The sequence below is a fragment of the Bacillus rossius genome, chromosome 5, assembly GCF_032445375.1.
Source record: "Bacillus rossius redtenbacheri isolate Brsri chromosome 5, Brsri_v3, whole genome shotgun sequence".
NCBI classification, from domain to species: Eukaryota; Metazoa; Arthropoda; class Insecta; order Phasmatodea; family Bacillidae; genus Bacillus; species Bacillus rossius.
This window is the reverse complement of record NC_086333.1, coordinates 61,635,644-61,653,196: the sequence shown is the minus strand read 5'-3', so window position 1 is coordinate 61,653,196 and position 17,553 is coordinate 61,635,644. Positions and strand designations below refer to the sequence as shown.

Below are 17,553 nucleotides of genomic sequence, written 5' to 3'. Positions count from 1 at the left end.
GAAGGCAATTACGTTATCTAACAACTCAGTCCCCAAAGTCTCACATGGTCGGAAAAATGTGGATAGCCGTGGACAGTAAAAGATTCATTTATTTGAATTTTAGTATTTAGTAATATAATAAATATGAATTATTGATTCATATTTTACATGTGGAATTTCAAAAGTTATTTAAATTTTTTTTTTTATAATCTAACACAAATCATGCTAAATGAGAGTCCAGCACAAGTCCAACCATAGCACCACCTAGCTCAGACTTTCTTGATATGTTTATCTTCAGGCCAATTGCATTAACCCTTTCTGTATCACTTTGGAAAATTCCTAAGATATCCCTCATTTTTACTTTTGTACTGTAACTGTTGTGTCCTTTCGTAAGTTGGCAGCAGTGCGACATGTTGTAAACAAGAAGGTTATTATGGCGAGACGCGGCTACAACGGGCGCGGCAGGTTTTGTGTTGTGTGTGAACGAGGTGAAATATGAGTAACATGAATGCTGCGATGTGCGGCATTATTGTCATCTACATAACAGTAACTTAACTTTTTATTTTTATTTTTTGTTTGCTAGTATTGGTATGCTATAAATATAATATTTATGTATAATTATGTCATAATAATTATTAAAAGTAAAAAAAAATTTATATGTTTCATAGTCCACTAGAATCTTGAAGGTACACCTCAACCCACACATTAAAGGTTTGATAAACTTCATGTTTTCGTTGAGATTTGAATTGTCCAATTCTGTAGTCAAATTTAGTGACAGGGTTAACTTCAGTACTACCTGAGATTCTTGAGGGCCATGTGAAAAAAATTTTTTTTTACATGAATCTTAATTTAATTTGTTTTTAACACACGAACCCTAATCATATATGTACAAATAATAAAACAACTCCACTACCCCGCCACTGGACGGCTGGCTTATAACTGAGCCAAGCCAGTTCACTCACCATCGCTCATGCATCAATAACGGAACTGCTGTCTTAAGTGCAGTTTACAAAAGCACACTAAGCGCAAGCGCGGATACAAGAGCATGTTCAATATGCTATCTCGTTAATAAAGGGCAATCATTTATAAAGTACTTATTAAATGCAAATACATTAATCCCCAAGCCGATTAAAGTGCTCCAATAAATAAAGTGTTGATTCAATTGACATTTAAGTAATTTTCTCTCAATAATTGTTCTCAACAATTTTCATGGTGGACCAGCATAAATTTGTTTGCAGGCTGGATTTGACCTGCTGGTCGCATATTGAGAAGGCCTGTCCTAGCTCCTAACACCAAAATGTAAATGACCTAATCCGTAAGAATCCAGAACAAAGTGCATCAGAAACTGTATGGAAATCTCCATGCAATATCTAAGATCTAATTTTTTTCCAATAGAAACATATGTAGTATATGAAAATCATTTCTACTTAAATACTGAAACCTGTTTCTAAGAGCAAACTTCAGCATCATAAGAACCATTTATAAACTAAAAATAGTAGAGGAATTAATATTATTGGTACCTTTCGTTTGCCAGATGCAGAAGTTGTTTTCCAAGGATTTATTTCCTTTGCCTGTGGTCCCTCCTGGAAATTAAATTAAAAACAACATTCATTACAAATTAGCACTTAGCTACCAATAAATAGCCACTCCTCATAATTTTTCTGTCTAGATAGTACATACATGAAATCTAATGTAAATTAATTCTTAACCACATGTATAGTAAAGACAACACATATTATTTTTAATGCAAATAATACCATCTTAAGCTAGTTTTTAATGATGGAAGTTTCCTGAAAGATTATATGGAAGAGTTTATGGTTAATAATAATAATATATGTATATTGTGCTCTGGAAAGTTTGGCAATCCATTTTCTATTTTCATGAAAGTTTTAGTTTTTGCTAGTGGAATTGCAACTTCTTTGGAATGTCACCTACAAGGTGAAAAAAAAATCTACGCAATCATATTTAGTATGGCAAGATTTTATAGTGACAGGCAATAAAACATAAATAACAACAAAATGTGTGTCAAAACAACGTGTGTAACATCAAAATGCAAGTTAATGCACAATTGTCACCAAAATGCAAGTTAGTTCATAAAATAAAACATAACTCAAACAAAACTTTACTGAGATTTTGTTTGTCAACATACAAAATCAAGGAATTTCATTTTTTTAACATGTATGTAAAGAAACAGTGAGCAAAGTGGAGTGCAGAAATTAAATTTTATTATCTTCTATATAAATGACTGATTCAGATTCATGCATAACACAAGTAAAAAAAAAAAAGCATTTTGGTTGTGAGTAAATACACTCCAGACATTTATATTACTATGATGTCAGGGGGGACGTGAATTTTTAATGGTTATGGATGTTCATCAAATCTCGGGCACCCCCATGTGGATGGGCGCACAGTCCTGGCTTAGACACTGAATTACACGGCTGTGATGAGACCGTGGGAGTGCTAGGCTTCATTCCTCTCCCGCTCTCAGCGTCGGGTACACTGCTTACAGTAATTATAGATGTTAATTATGTGGGTTCTTAAGGTGACCCAGACCCCTTAGTCTTTCGGTGATACACATGTGGTTACTCGAAAGTAGACCGACACAATAATAAACCATTCAATATTCGAAAAAAGCATACACTAAAACCTGGATGGGTTAACCTTTATTAATTAAATCCTTATATTATTTAAAGTTCAAAAAGTTATCCGCTAGAGCAGGGTGTGTTCCTAATTCAGTGCACATAGTGCCGCTCCATCAATTACCTGAAATGCATAATTACTTTGTGGTGTGAGATAAAAAAGTAAAGTCAACAATTATAATAAAAATTAGTCAATTAAATATTATTGGGGTACATGGCACAGTCTCTACACATGCCCCTTGCGGTGGACAAGTGAAGCACTCGCATGCATACACTGTTGGTGGGAGGTTCGAAAATACGTGGCAGCCATAGTGTGCTGGTGGTTGATGATGGCCAAGAGGAGAGGTGGGTGATCCAGGAAAGGCACATAGTGCTTAAGGGGCCCGCCTCGTCAGGGGTGTATGTGTGTTAGTGAGGCGGGATGATAAGCGCGACGCTCGCTGGTATTTCCAGCGCGGTATAGCCTCTAAGCGCAAGTCTCTGAACTGGCGCGCATTCGTCTCGTCGTCACAGAATACCTGTGAAATTTGAGCGGTGACCGTAACATTATATGGCGGAGAAATGAGGATAAAGGTGTTATGCAAGTCCCTTAAGCGCTTTCAAGAATCTGTACTGATTGTTTTATGCCTAAAAATTACTCTGAAAACTCACGTTTTAGCCATTTTAACGCGTCTAAAAATACAGTTTAAAAACTTTATCCGAAATTAAAAGTACTTTTCGGCCCTCAGCGAACTCTTAAATGCTATTCGTAAATAGGCCCCACTCGGATGTCTTGAGTAGTTTTGAAATCGCGTTGTTTTTCCTGAAGCTCTGCACACCGTATGTGTGCCCAGGTAGGCAAGGCCCTTAAGGGAAGACGTAGCCCTGGTCGACGTCACTAATGGGTTCAATTTTACAAATGCAGCTTGTATAGTATTTCAAGTGATGCTATTTCAATGAAAATGTTATTAATTAACCTTTTTATTTTTGAAATACTGATCATATACCTAACTATTTTAACAAATAAACAGAATTGAAACAAAAAAAATACCACCAACAAAATAAAAATAACGTATTTTAAAGATTATTGACAAAAACAAAACCATAAGCTCTTCTCTCTAATTACAAAACTGGAGCTGCTCCTTGTGATAAAAGTGTTAAGTTCATTTTTGAAACCAACATATTTTATGTTTAAAATGAAACTTGCTTATGCCTTAAATATAGTGATTACTCTCATTAATACACATTGCTGTCGCAATGGGGTTGGAAATAGCTAAGCATTGTAAGTCTACCGGATATGGGTACCACGACGTGGTTTAAGGGCACGTGGACCCAGGCATCCCCTCTCAGGGCCGTGACGTAGCCCAAGTGCAACGAGGCTTGCAACCCCCTATACAATGAAACCTAACCTGCCAGCCCGCTCTAAGTGTCTGGCACTCTGTAATTTTACCGAAGGATGGTTGATGGGGCTCTCCAGGCAGCCCACACGACTCAGCCTCGGCATAGAGAAGAACATGTGTCACAGTTTGAACAGGTTTTATTGACTCCCCATTCTACACCTGAATCACCCTCTCGTCTTGCAATATCAGTCACAAAGTGCCAACGGCAAATAAATCAGCTTACGGCAGGCCCGGACATGCCTGTCCTGGCCTAGAAGTTAAAATTGTCGCCTGGTTTGAAATTTCCACCTAGGGACTTAAATGATTATTAAAACAGTCTACCTCCCGGAGTAGACCCCGAAGCAAAATAAAAGGTTCAAGAAATAATTAATACCAGGCGGATGTAAACGGATCAGAGATGCAACAGTTGAAGTCCATGAGGTTTAGCGGCTACGTCCTACTCCGGGTGGCGATCGAGAGAGACTGGGGTTTTGCCAGGGTGTCATGGCAGCAGGGAGCTTCCACTTTACAGTTAGTTACCGAATACTGTGTAAGAGAACACACAAAAGAACAAACCTTTACAACTAGTTACCTAAAAATTATACATGTTACCATGACAAAACATGAATTAAAAAGCTGTTTTATATTTGTTTAAGTTTAAATGAGAGAGGCCCACTTCGGGGCTAGTTCTGGCAACAGCTGCATAGGGCGCTACTCCATCCTTACTTACGCTGAAAGAAAACAAACCACTAGGGGTTAAAATTACATAAGTAAAATTACAAATTATATGAATTAAAATATTATTTTAGGGGTGCGTGGCGTAGACTCTACTTGCCTCTTGCAGGGCGGGAAAACACATGCACGCCCGCGCACACAAAAAACACAACCCCGCACACACAAACACACACCAACACACACAAACACAACACAAACACACAAAAAACACACACACAAACACACACACACATAGGTAGCATTTGCATTCCTAGAATTCACTTTTCTTTTCAGGAAATTGTAAATATTTAAATTAACTTTTAAAGAAAATATTTATTACTGCTAGTGTATGTGCTAAAATTTTAAACCTCAAATATCAAAATAAATAATTCATTAATTGTATTCAATCTTATATTAAATACTTACATTTTGAAATAATTAATATTTGTTCCCTTCCCAACAAAACAGTTCCTATTGTTGCTATTAAGGTGTCCACACAAATCTGTAAAAAAATTTCCCTAACATTTTTACAAATAATTTTTCTATTTTGCATTTACCTGAAAGAAATTAAGACCATCCAGCCTCCACCATCTTATGAATGTACTAGTTCCAACAGAACCTTGCATACGCCATTTTACAGTGTGTCCGACTATGCACTAAAACATCATCTGGGAGAAAAAAAAAAAGTGCTCAAAGTCTGGGTAATAGCATATTTCAGCATAATATTCCCTCTCAGATTATTATCACTCAGGAATTTCCATGACTTTTCCAGGTTTTAAAGAAAAATTCCTGCCTTTCCCTGACTAATTTCAACTTCCCTCTTCCCAACCCTACGAGGTGAAGAAAGACATAGCCCGGGCACATTTTCCACCATAACAAAACTTCTTAAATACTCTAAATCAAAATTATATACTTTTTAAATTTAGGGGCACATTTTCAACCATAACTCGACCTTTTGGATTGGAATCCATCCATATCCCCAGGCCCCGAGTGACCCTTGGACCAATTCCCATCATGCCCCAATCTCATGGATACACAAAAAGCATTGTTATTACCCATAGTTTGAAATGAGGTATTTTTGACCTTCTGAGCACCCCCCTTCCCCTTTAACACTAAGGTCTTAAGTTATCAAAATATTGTATTGTCAGAGGTTCTGTATATGTATGCAAAATTTCAACACATTCGGATCTCAAAAATAATTGAATAGAAATATTTTATTACATAGTCCATTCATTCATTCATTCATTCATACATACATGTCAAGCTAATAAAAGCATGGTAAAAATAAAAGCAACTACCAACTACAGGTGCTTTACGTCAGCAATGAAGTGCCAAGGTTTGTGTGTACACAGTCTTACATCTCCTAGTACCATCATGGCAATATTGTTAGCGATGTCTCAATGACGATACCGTTCCTAGACGGTATTAATATACAACTTTCTCTCAAGAGTCTCAAATTAGGAATGAATATATTATTGAGATTTGAGACCCTTAGACATTCATTTATGGAGAGGAGGTTAACAACAAAAAGTAAAGTTTACAAATCTGTAAGCTTGTATTCACAACATAAACCTTAAAGTTTTCTTAAGAGAACTTAAATAGAAGACTAGATTAATATGTCATCACGTGTATTTTGTATACACATGAAACTTAGGCAGATCACAATGTTACAAAAATCATGCAGAAAAAAACATTAAAATACTACTGGAATCATCAAAATTATTTTACAGCAGAATGTGATACCTTAGGTTTGCCGAATATCAGGGCTGCCTTGCTGGTCTCACAGTCGAAAACCTTGCTTTCATTAAGCTGATTTTCTTTATTTTCTCGATGCTGAAAGTAAAAGAAACTTTTATCATTAAAACTGCAAATCAAAATATTTACAATTCTGTTAATAACAACAAACTGCAAGTTTTGAAACAAACCTTGAGACAAATTCATAACAAAGATGCTCACCATTTAAAATGTTTCAATATTCAAATGCATACCAAGGTTTGATTATACTAACAACACTCTTCAATAATGTATTACATAATCATGTTTCCAAAATTACTAACCCAGTGATCGGAAGCCAAATTCTGGAAATAAAAATTATATATATATATATATATTTTTTTTTTCTTGCCCTCCCTCAACCAGTTTTCTCCAAAAATAAACTTCAAGAATTTTTCAAGGAGGATGGTGATTCTGAGTGCTATGTGGAGAGGTTTAGCATCATTTCAAGGCAAAAATAATAAAGGAAGAAGAAACTTTTTTTGACATTGCTAACACCAAAGAATTACATAGTGCTGAAGAGTTTGTGTGCCTTATTAGCTGGAAACCAAGTCGTATGTAGCATTGGTAGAAATACTTATGACTCATTAAGCCCCCAAGATAAAGACAGGGAATATCGGACAGCATAGCATATTACGCTCTAACTTTACAGAGGATGACTATGTCGTGTGAATATGGTTTGTTTCTTGATAAAGCCTTGCACGTTACTGTCGTCAGCAGTTGGGGAAATAAAGACATTGTATAGAAATTGTTAGTAGACGATAACCTAACTTTTGAATCAACATTACAGAAGGCGTTAATTATGTAAACTGCCCTGAGAGTCAAAGAAAATAAGACCAGATTTTAAGCTGATCAAGCTAGAAGATCATGCGAATGTCTTAATAGGTACATTTGTTCTCACATTCGCAAATGGGGGCGGAGGCAAAGGGAACAAACGGAAGAAGCTTTCAGGAAACAGTCAAAGGCAGAGAAAACAAAAAGTCTTACTGCTGCAGTAGTACTAGTCATTTGGCCATCCAGTGCTCATTTGCAATTTTTACATGCAATGCATGTAAGAAACGGGGGCACATAAAAGAGGAGTGCTAGACACAAGGGGTGCTTTGGGTAAAGGCCGGAAATCCAGATGAGTTAGAGTAGCCCAACATTGATTATACATAATGAGGAAAGAAGAGGTCAAGCCAACAATTTTACAATGGACGTGAGGTTAAACGGGGAATGGGAAAAGATGATCGTTGATACGAGGGCAGACGGTTCCGTATGTTCCAACAGCACCTATTGGGAAAAAGTATGAGCTTTTAAGTTAAAACCGAAATGGCCTTGAGGACGTATTCAGGACAATCCTTGCAGCTAACAGGAGAATGTTAGATACCAATGGAGTACCAGGGCCAGCTACTGACATTACATTCGGTGATGGTGAACAGCCAAAGAAAACCATTGCCCACACTGATGGGAAGGAATTGCTTGGCATTCCTGCACTTGGATTCGAAAACAATTGACGGGGGCAGAAAAAAGTAAGATACACTAACAGGTAGGTGTTGGCTCAGAAGAGTATTTCGTCAAAGCGAGAAACAATCTTCAGCAAACTTATGGTGGAGTACCAGTCTTTGTTTAGGCCACCATTACAGGTGCTTTACGTAAGCAATGAAGTGACAAGGTTTGTGTACACACAGTCTTACATCTCCTAGTACTAGTACCAATGAGCCAATATTGTTAGTGATGTCACAATGACAATACTGTTTCTAGGCTGTATTAATATACAACTTAAACCAAAGGTTTACTTTCTCTCAAGAGTTTTAAATTATGAATAAATATAATATTGAGACCATTAGATATTCAATTATGGAGAGGAGGTTTCTGGCAAAAAGTACAAAGTTTTTTAATTTTGTAGGTGTTGTTTAGGACATGTGGTGTAGAGAGGGAGTAGGCCTGTAGTTGAAGCTGAGTGAAGATGGCAGCTTGAAAGGTCATACAGTCGTGTGTGTTGTGATTGGGTCAGGGAGTTGTAGGGTAGGATGTTGGGAAAGCAGAGGAAGTAACAGCAGCAGGCTGGGAGTTGTATAGAGTGGATATAACATTAAGCTTGTATCCATAAAATAAATCTTAAAGTTTTCTTTTTAACAGAAGATTAAATTAATACCTAACCACATGTATTTTGCATAACATAAACCTTGAGCAGGGAACACTGTTACAAAAATCAAGCAAAAAAACATTAAAAAACTATGAAAATAATTAAAAATAATAAATATTTTATAAAAGAATGCAATACCTTAGGTTTTCCGAATATCAGGGCTGCCTTGTTGGTCTCAGAGCCGAAAACCTTACTTTCATCGTTTTCTCGAGGCTGAAAGTAAAACAAACTTTAATCATTAAAACAGCAAATCATTTACACATCTGTTAACAACAACAAACTGCAAGTTTTCAAATAAATCTTAAGATATATTCATAAAGCTGCTCTCCATTTAAAATGTTTGAAAATTAAAATGCAGTGAAAATTTTGACCATACCAACCCTTTTCAATACCTGTTACATAATCATGATTCCAAAATTACTAACCCAGTGATAAGAAGCCAAATTTTGGAAATGATATTTGAACCTTTTTTTTTTTTGTTTTTAATTTTTCTTTACATTTCCTCAAAAAATTTCATCCCAAATAAACTTCCAAATTTTTTTTTTCCAGACCAGCTGAACTAAATTTATTCAAAAGAACTTTATATAAATAAAACCATACACTTAACCAATAAGACTAGATTTGGATCACTCAGAGCAATGAGAAACAGAAGCATGCATGAAACATATTATTTATCAAACCTTTTCCACTCAGACATTGACACTTTGTGTTGGAGGGGGGGGAGGTGTGTGTGTGTGCATGTATATGTACATGCGTGTGTGTGTATTTTCCTAAATTGTGCACTCTAGTGTCATGTTCCCATAATTCTCTCTTTTTTTTAAATCTTATTAATTTCAATCTTTTTCATTACTGCCCCAAGTCTTCTGGTTTGTAGCAGCTGTACCTTCCTTAATGATTCATCGACATTGATCAGTTACAGCAGCTGCACACTATTCAGTGGCCTGCTGAGCCAGCTGTCATGCAACTTGCCCTTCATGTTTGGCTAGATGTTGCTCAAAAAACACTGCACCTTACCTTCCATTTAAATGCTGGATTCTCTAATCTTCTTCATTTCTTCTTGAGCAGCCACTAACTAACTCATGCCATATATCTTTCTGCACTATCGCTCGCTGGTTTCATATATATTTTTGTGCCTTTTTTCTTCTTCTTGGCCTTTCTTCTTTTCCTCAATTATCATTTCATGACATTCTTCATCTTCTCTTGAGCCCTATCCATTTTACTCTCCATTTTCTTCTGGATACTCTTTATTTCGACCAAGAAAGCCATTTTGTTCCTAAGTATGATGGCTGCCATCTTCCTCTTTAACACCATCTGACAACTTTTCTTTCACTTCTGACTAATAACTACACTCACATTTAATCTATGACCTAGCCTAAACTCCTACCTAACACTAATTTTATTACACTCCAAAATAACACTACTACAGTTCCTATCACTAACTTCAATTTCAAAAAGGTAAATTCTAATAATTTTTTTTGTTTATTTTAATTTTAAAATTTATCCCTAAATATATATAGAGTAGATCTATCCCTACTTCTGACACCAAATGTTACAAGTGGTAAAAAGATAGGTCTAGAAGGGTTAGCCTAGTTGATGAACTAAAGTTTTATTTAATATTTGCACTAATAACTATGTTATAACAACTTAACTGTCTATTCACAAATTAAACTCTCTTTCATTAAGTCCACAATTTACTCTCCCCACTGGAGCTCGGCTCGACAGTGGCTCTCCGTAATGCTCGTCTCTTACCGTGCACCTCTGTCTCCACGTTCTTGCCTTGCACTACTCACCCATCCACCACACATACAACACCCGAATTCTTTGATCCCCGAAGCACCAATCTTTGCACATGGAGTCTGTAGCTTACAACCCACTACTGCTCACCAAGAGTTCACTTAATCTCTTCACTATACTTCCCTCGAATGTCAGTCTCTCTGTTTATATGCCTGTAAAGTCCTGCCCTGGAGAGGTCTCATAGCCCTCCGAAGTGTTGCACTTGAAACTGTCCTAGTTATAGTCTCCTAGTCACGCAGACGAGGTTCTGGGAACATGGCAAAACCTCGAGAGAAGCAGTGAATCTCCGAGCTCGACTGGAAAGCACAATGGTAATAGAGTCAGGTTCTACCTGCATCGCATTCCCTCCTGCAAGCTGGCGGGTAGTCTCCTAGCTAGCCTCGTTGCTAGCTTTCGTAACAATAATATATCAGTAGGGGCATGTATTTTTCGCACAAAGATTTAAAGATTGGTTTCACATTAAAACTATGTATGTACCATCATCTGATTTCCATGATTGTTTTGAGTAAATTTCAGATGCATGTTTTCTGTCAGCGTACCAATTACATAAATTTTGTGCAAAAGCAAAACACATCCTGAATGGCTTGTAGATGGCAGCCAATTGCCAGGAAGCAACCACAGGGCCGGGCATAGTCTACTGATGTAATTAGTATTCTGATTTTTTTGTGAAAAATACATGGCCTTATATATGAGGAATAAGTTTTTTTAAAAAGCTTCAAAACTTTAAATTGTATTTTACATATAAAAACAAAAAAGTATTTTACATGTTAAGGGAGTGAACAAAAAATTTTCATTTTTTTGTCAGAAATAGTCCCTCAAGTGCTTAACAAACATTTTGAGATAGCTTGTGGCAAATGGCAAAATTACTTTGATATTTTTTTTGTGGCGTAACATAATGGAGTTCTTTTTAACTACATAGGTTCTGGAGTTGGATTTCTGAATGTACTTTCAGCTTGTGTTTTTATATATTTTTTCCCTTGAAAGTAAAATCTTTTGAATACTAAAAATGGGATGTTATTTGAGATCTTGATTGACCCAATTCCTGCTTTAAAAATTAAATACTGTGTAAAACACATTCAATATTTATATGTATATCACATAATAAACATTTTCTTGTGTTAAAAATCATCTTAATATCAAGGCACAATAGTTTTTCTGCCTAAAATAAATACCTGGTACAAGTATCGGCTGATACTACACCAACTTAAAAAAAAAAACTTGATAATAAGTACTGTTTCAGACTAAAATTTTTCAATTTTAGAGGTGGTCTAATTAATGATTACAATAATTTGCTGACTCTCATCCATAATAAGCTGTTTACATATTATAAAAATTGAAAATGCAGATTTAAAGCAATCAATTGTGCATGATGGATGCCATGTGTAGCTAACTCATAGTTATTTTTTTTTTATTAATCATAAAAGTATACTGATAACATTAATAAAATTAATTATTGATTCACATATTTTCTCCAATTCTTCAAATAGGTAGGAGAGCTTTGTGCCATTAAACAAAGGAAATAAAATTTTTGTATAGTTTTTATTCCATTGCAAAAATAACAAATTCGAAATAGATTCCTTAACATTTTTGTAAAAGATTGCAAGAAAGTTCAATTTTGTGCATGCCAAACCTTGATATTTCAGTCCAAGGTGCATTATGGTATGAGAGTTTTACAGACACTTTAGCAATTACCATCTACTAAAAATTGGAACCAGAAAAAAAAGTGTTTTTCTGATACAAATATATTCTTACTAGGTATCAGTATTAACTCTAACTTTCTTGATTGAACAAGAACTGGGTAAATAGTTTAATATAAATATTTTTTTTTGAACAAATATTACATAAATGAAAAACTTAATAAAGTTAATAATATACTGCATAACTACTTAGTAAATTATACTTACAATGGGCATATCAATAGATGACACATCAGAGTCATCTGTAACATCAAATGTGACCCTCTTCCACGAATTTCCAGAGCTTACAGGAAGCGGTGACTGAAAATACACACACAAGACATAAACATAATGAAACACCACAAGAAATCTGAATGATGATTATCCTCCAAACATACATGAATTCAAGACAGTGTAGAATGTCATTCACACATTAATATTAAAAATAATACAGGTAAAGTAGGGAAAAATTAAAAAAAAAAGGGATTTTATATTTCAAATAAAAAAATAAAATTGCTACACTGTAATCAGGATAAATAAGCATTATAGCAGCTGATGCAGCTCACATGACTTGGCTGTAGATTTTTTTTACTCATAGCCTCTTTTTGGGCTTTTAACTCTCTGAAAATATGCAGAGCCCACAGTGACATAGGAGCTTGGAACCGGGAGCCATGCCAATTTTCTGAAACATTCGAGGAGTACCATTCGCACTGCGGCACTTGCTGACTGGTTGATCAAGGAGTGTATGAACCAGCGGAATTCTCACTTGGGCGATGCCTTTTGTGCCCATTTAGAAGGCTATAAAGGTAGAAAGGCTCTGTGGGGACTATAAAGTTACAATGAACAAAGTATGCAAAGCCAAAGAATAATAAGGCTTTCGCAAACTTAGCAAGAGGGATGGTTTTTCTGGAAGCTAGATTTAGCAGATACATTCCTTCAGGTGGCAGTGGATGACATGACAGCAGGATTATTAAAAGTAAATACAAATTTAAGTGTTGGTTTGAGTCAGGCGCCTACAGTTCGAGATGAGTTGGTGCCAACTATCTTTCAGCAACTTATGGAAACATTGCTAGCTGAGATTCCAGTTTTGGAAGGAAGACATTAACACTGGGACAGAGTAAAGGACTTTTGGCTAGGATAGATAGGGCAGGATTACAGCTCAAGAGGGCACAGTGTGTGGGCAAAGTCGAGTCAGTTATATTCTTTGGGTACAGAATCGATAGGGCAGGAGTGCAGCAAACAGATGCGAAAGTAAAAGCCATCCGAGAGGCACCGTATCTGCAAGTAGGAAGGAACTGCCGGCATTTTTGAGCTTTTTTAATGTTTAGGAAAGATTCTTGCCCAATAAAGTCGCAGTCCTGAAGCTCTTACATCGCATCTTGGATACGGGAGCAGAATGGGTTTAGAAGCCGGAGAATACAGAGTCGTTGTGCAAGGCAAAAAACCGGTTGCAGTTTGATCAAGTGCTCACTCATTATGACTTGAATAAGCCTCTCACACTTACATGCCACGAATCAGACTATATGGGGTAGGTGCAGTGTTAGCACACATCATAGACATCGGAAAGAAAGCGTCAATGGCTTTCTGATCATGCACGCTGCAACATATAAAAGAAACTATTCTTAGCTTGATAAGGAGACATTGGCAGTAATGTTTAGGGTTGCCAAATTCAAGCAATTTGTGGTCGCCATTCATTCACGATTGTGACAGACCATAAGCCACTGCTGTGCTTGCTGGATCTCAAGCGGCAAACCCCAGACATACCGTCACCTTTTCTTTTGCAATGGAGGCTGAGGCACTCAATGTTTGAGTTTCAGATATTTACATGCTGGGAACAAAGATACCTCATGCAGATGCCCTCAGTCGAATTTTGTAGTGTAGTGGAAGCAATAACAGCAAGCTGGAAGTTGTGTAGCGAGGACACAACACATTGTAACTAGAATACAACACACTAAAGCCCTTTCTTTTTAATGACTTCTAAATGATGTATTTGCCACTAAAATATTTCAGCACAGATTTGACATCTAGTCAAAAATATTCCCTGAAATGCTTAACTGACATGTAGGATGGTTATATTTTACCTATACTTGGGTGGATGTGATATATTTAATGTAGAATACTAAAAGACAGTACAAATTCTTAAAAAATGCTTGCGCGTTACTGCCTAATTGTAATTTATTTATATTTAAAATAAAAGTTCAAAAACCTAATTTTTTCAAGAGCAAAGAAATATGTATTTAGGACTAAATGTCTACTTTGAAATGTGATACAGACTGTAAGTTTAGTGGAAACTGATTAAGTCAGTTGGTAGGGATGGTTAAAAAAAATGGGGTTTTGAGGACAGTTTAGAAAGTTGTCATATATCTGTAAAGGCAAAAAAAAATTACCTTTTTTTAATTCTTAAAAATTCATGTTACTAAACACAGAAACAAAATTTAAAAAAATTAATACACATACTGTTGTATAGGACGTGCGGTTTGTAGAGGGTGGTAGGCCTACAGTTGAAGAAAATGGTAGCTTGTAAGGTCATTCAGTCATGTGTGTTGTAATAGGGTATAAGAGTTGTAGGACAGGATATTAGAGAGCGGGAGAAGTACTAACAGTAGGCTGAGAATTGTGTAGGGAGGATAAAACATATCCTTTAAAAATGACAGATAAATATTTTATAAATTTAATACACACATACCTCAAAATTAGGAATTTCAACCTTATCCTGAGATGCTGCTTTAGGTTTAAGCACGCCAGTCAAATTTTTGACATTTTCCTGAAAATTGAAAGAAAAAGATTATAAATAAAATACAATCAATTACCAAAATTTGTACGAAAAAAAACAACACAAAAAACAGGTAATCCAAAAGCAGTAATAAATTTTATCACCCCTAAGGAACTAATGATATAACATTAAATTTTTAGTATGAAAAAATAAAACCAACCTTTTTGGATGCTTCTTTTAGAGCTTTTTCTGCCTTCCATAGCTTCTTTTTTAAATCATTTATGTTACTATCTTTCGATTTTATATTTTTTTCAAGCTTAGAAATAGTTTCCATATTTTTGGAGATATCATTTTTAAGTTTCAGAATGTCATCATCTACTTCTTTCATTAGATCCTAAGTAAAAAAAACACACATACACACACACATTTAGACCAAAAGAAATAGTAGGTATTTTAATTCACAAGCACGAAGCTGAAAATTTACCAAAATGGCATTTACACACAAGTTCAAAGTCTTTAAATTTTTTTATACATCACATCTACAAATCTTGATGAACCAATTTCAGGACCTTTTAATAAACACATTTTTCTACAACAAACACACACATAGTCTAAACAATTTTCCTGACTTTTTCCTGGCCAACAAAATATTTTTTCCTATCTCATTAATCAATTTTAGTAATTAAGTGGGCTCTTATAGGCATCCCATACACAAACTCACTGTAAATGGTCAGCATGTGACCAAACACACAAAATTACAAGTGATTCAGTAAATGAGACCTTATACACGCCATCACATCATGTGCCTTTCATACACTGATGTATAAACTTTAACGGTACAAAAGCTTTACGGTACAAATCGGTTTACTGGATAACCAAAGCAACCTCGTGGTTTGATCATGTCTTTCATGTTATGTCTGTGCTTTGACTAGCAGATAACGATTATATTACATTAAGCAGCGGGAAGCTCCAAGGATTTGGGCTTCTACAGACGGATAATTAATTAAAATGCAAACTTATTATTTCATCCTTAAAATTCACCTGAACATAATTAACTTGTGAAAAATTATATCACATGAATCACTTACACTATTGTTGCTTTTTAACCAAAGCTTTTACAAAATCTATCCCATTTACCTCAAGCTAAAACCATCAGGCATGAAATTACATAGCTAGTTACCAAAACCAGTAGTAAAATTCACAATATAAAATAGACCTTAAGTTACAACTCTACATTTCATATATGAGAGAACACCTTATTGATACAGTACCTTTAGATTCTGCATGCGTTTAGCTTCAACTTCTTCAACCTTTTTCATCAGTATACTTACAGCTTCTTCTTTAGATTTCTCTGAAGCACTTAAAGCCTGTTGCAATTTAATGACATCATTTCCCTTCTCGTGAATTTCAGTTGCAAGGGTGTTACTCTGTTCAACCACCATTTTATACACTTCATCTTTTTCTTGGATTTCAATTTCCAGCTTTGTCTTCAACTCTGTGACCTCGCTGTATTCTTTTTTTATTTCATCCATTTTCTTTTGCATCTCTGAAGCAAATTCATCTCGCCACTCTGTATATTTCACTTCTTCGAGTTTCAGATTCTCATCCATTTGGGCCTTCAGGCATTTTTGAGCTTCCTCCATTTCCCTTGTGACCCTCTGCACTTCTGAAGACATCTTTTCTTTCCATTCATTCTCGATAGTGCTGCATTTATCATCCAGCTCTAACCTGAGTTTACATATTTGTTCTTGGAGCTCTTGCTGCTTGGAACTCGCAGCGGCAAGTTCCTTCTCCAGAAGGTCCTTGTGCTCACGCTCTTTGGTCAACAGGTTTTCAAAATCAGATAGCCTAGTTGAAAGTGCATCATTTTCTGCGGCCAGTTTCATCATTCTGTTAGTGTTTTCAGTCTTCTCAGCAACTTGAGATTGCAACTGAAATAACAAATTTAAATAAAATTTTAAAAACAAACTGAAACATGTACACTTGCTATACAAACTATCCAAAGGAGTCTTACGTGATAACGATTAAAGACCCTATTTTTTTGCCACACACGTTACCACCAAGTTCTCTTTGAGCGATTAACTAAACCATCAGTAACTTGACATGCCTATATGACTTTGAACCAAAAACAAATACACATATAGTTCTTTGATGTGGGAATTCCAGGGCCATCAAGAGAAACCAATGACCAGGGAACAAATAATTTTGTCGGGCCCTCTTCCCATAACTCAATGTACAACTTTTCTAGTCTGGCAATAAAAAAAAAACATAAACATTACCAAGGCGATAACCATAACTGTAAATGTGATCTGCTTGTATTACATAGCTTATAAGGTTGCCAACGAATTATTTTAGCAAAAGACTTGTAATTTTTGTTCTATCAAAATAAACTCACACATTTAAAAAATATCAAAACTTAAACAGGCCTCCCTGATGCTTGGGCTTCTTAATAGCTCTGGGAATTCTTATGTGGTTGGAGTCAAAGAGACGGATTAAATCTAATAAACTAATAAGTCAATAAGTAGTTAATCATTTATTTATTGAGTATTTATATATCAGTTAAGTCTAAATTGGTGATCAAATGTGCCACACTCAAATAGCAAAGCTAGACACAATGATTTAAACCCAATCTTCAGCATCACGCTGTTTATTTATAAGCCTTGAGTTGGTGCCTGAAGTGGTTCATAGCTCATTGAAATCACAGAACTTACTGCCTTATTTCTTACTGTGCCTAACCTTACACCATTAACCCTTAAAATTATGTGTAAATTTTCATTTC

The 17,553-nt window shown here is 35.6% G+C and overlaps 1 protein-coding gene across 2 annotated transcripts in view; it reads right to left on the bottom strand.

The window, feature by feature from the left end:
* Positions 1 to 17,553, bottom strand: part of LOC134531884 (myosin-2 heavy chain-like) — a 54,548-nt gene that overhangs the window by 17,372 nt on the left and 19,623 nt on the right. For both annotated transcript variants that reach the window (XM_063367897.1, XM_063367898.1), the window contains exons 9-15: positions 16,046 to 16,705; positions 14,995 to 15,168; positions 14,748 to 14,825; positions 12,290 to 12,382; positions 8,730 to 8,804; positions 6,434 to 6,523; positions 1,500 to 1,562 (exon numbers count right to left, since the gene is read on the bottom strand). In XM_063367897.1, coding sequence (XP_063223967.1) covers positions 1,500 to 1,562; positions 6,434 to 6,523; positions 8,730 to 8,804; positions 12,290 to 12,382; positions 14,748 to 14,825; positions 14,995 to 15,168; positions 16,046 to 16,705 — 1,233 coding nt within the window. The remainder of the gene's footprint in view (positions 1 to 1,499; positions 1,563 to 6,433; positions 6,524 to 8,729; positions 8,805 to 12,289; positions 12,383 to 14,747; positions 14,826 to 14,994; positions 15,169 to 16,045; positions 16,706 to 17,553) is intronic.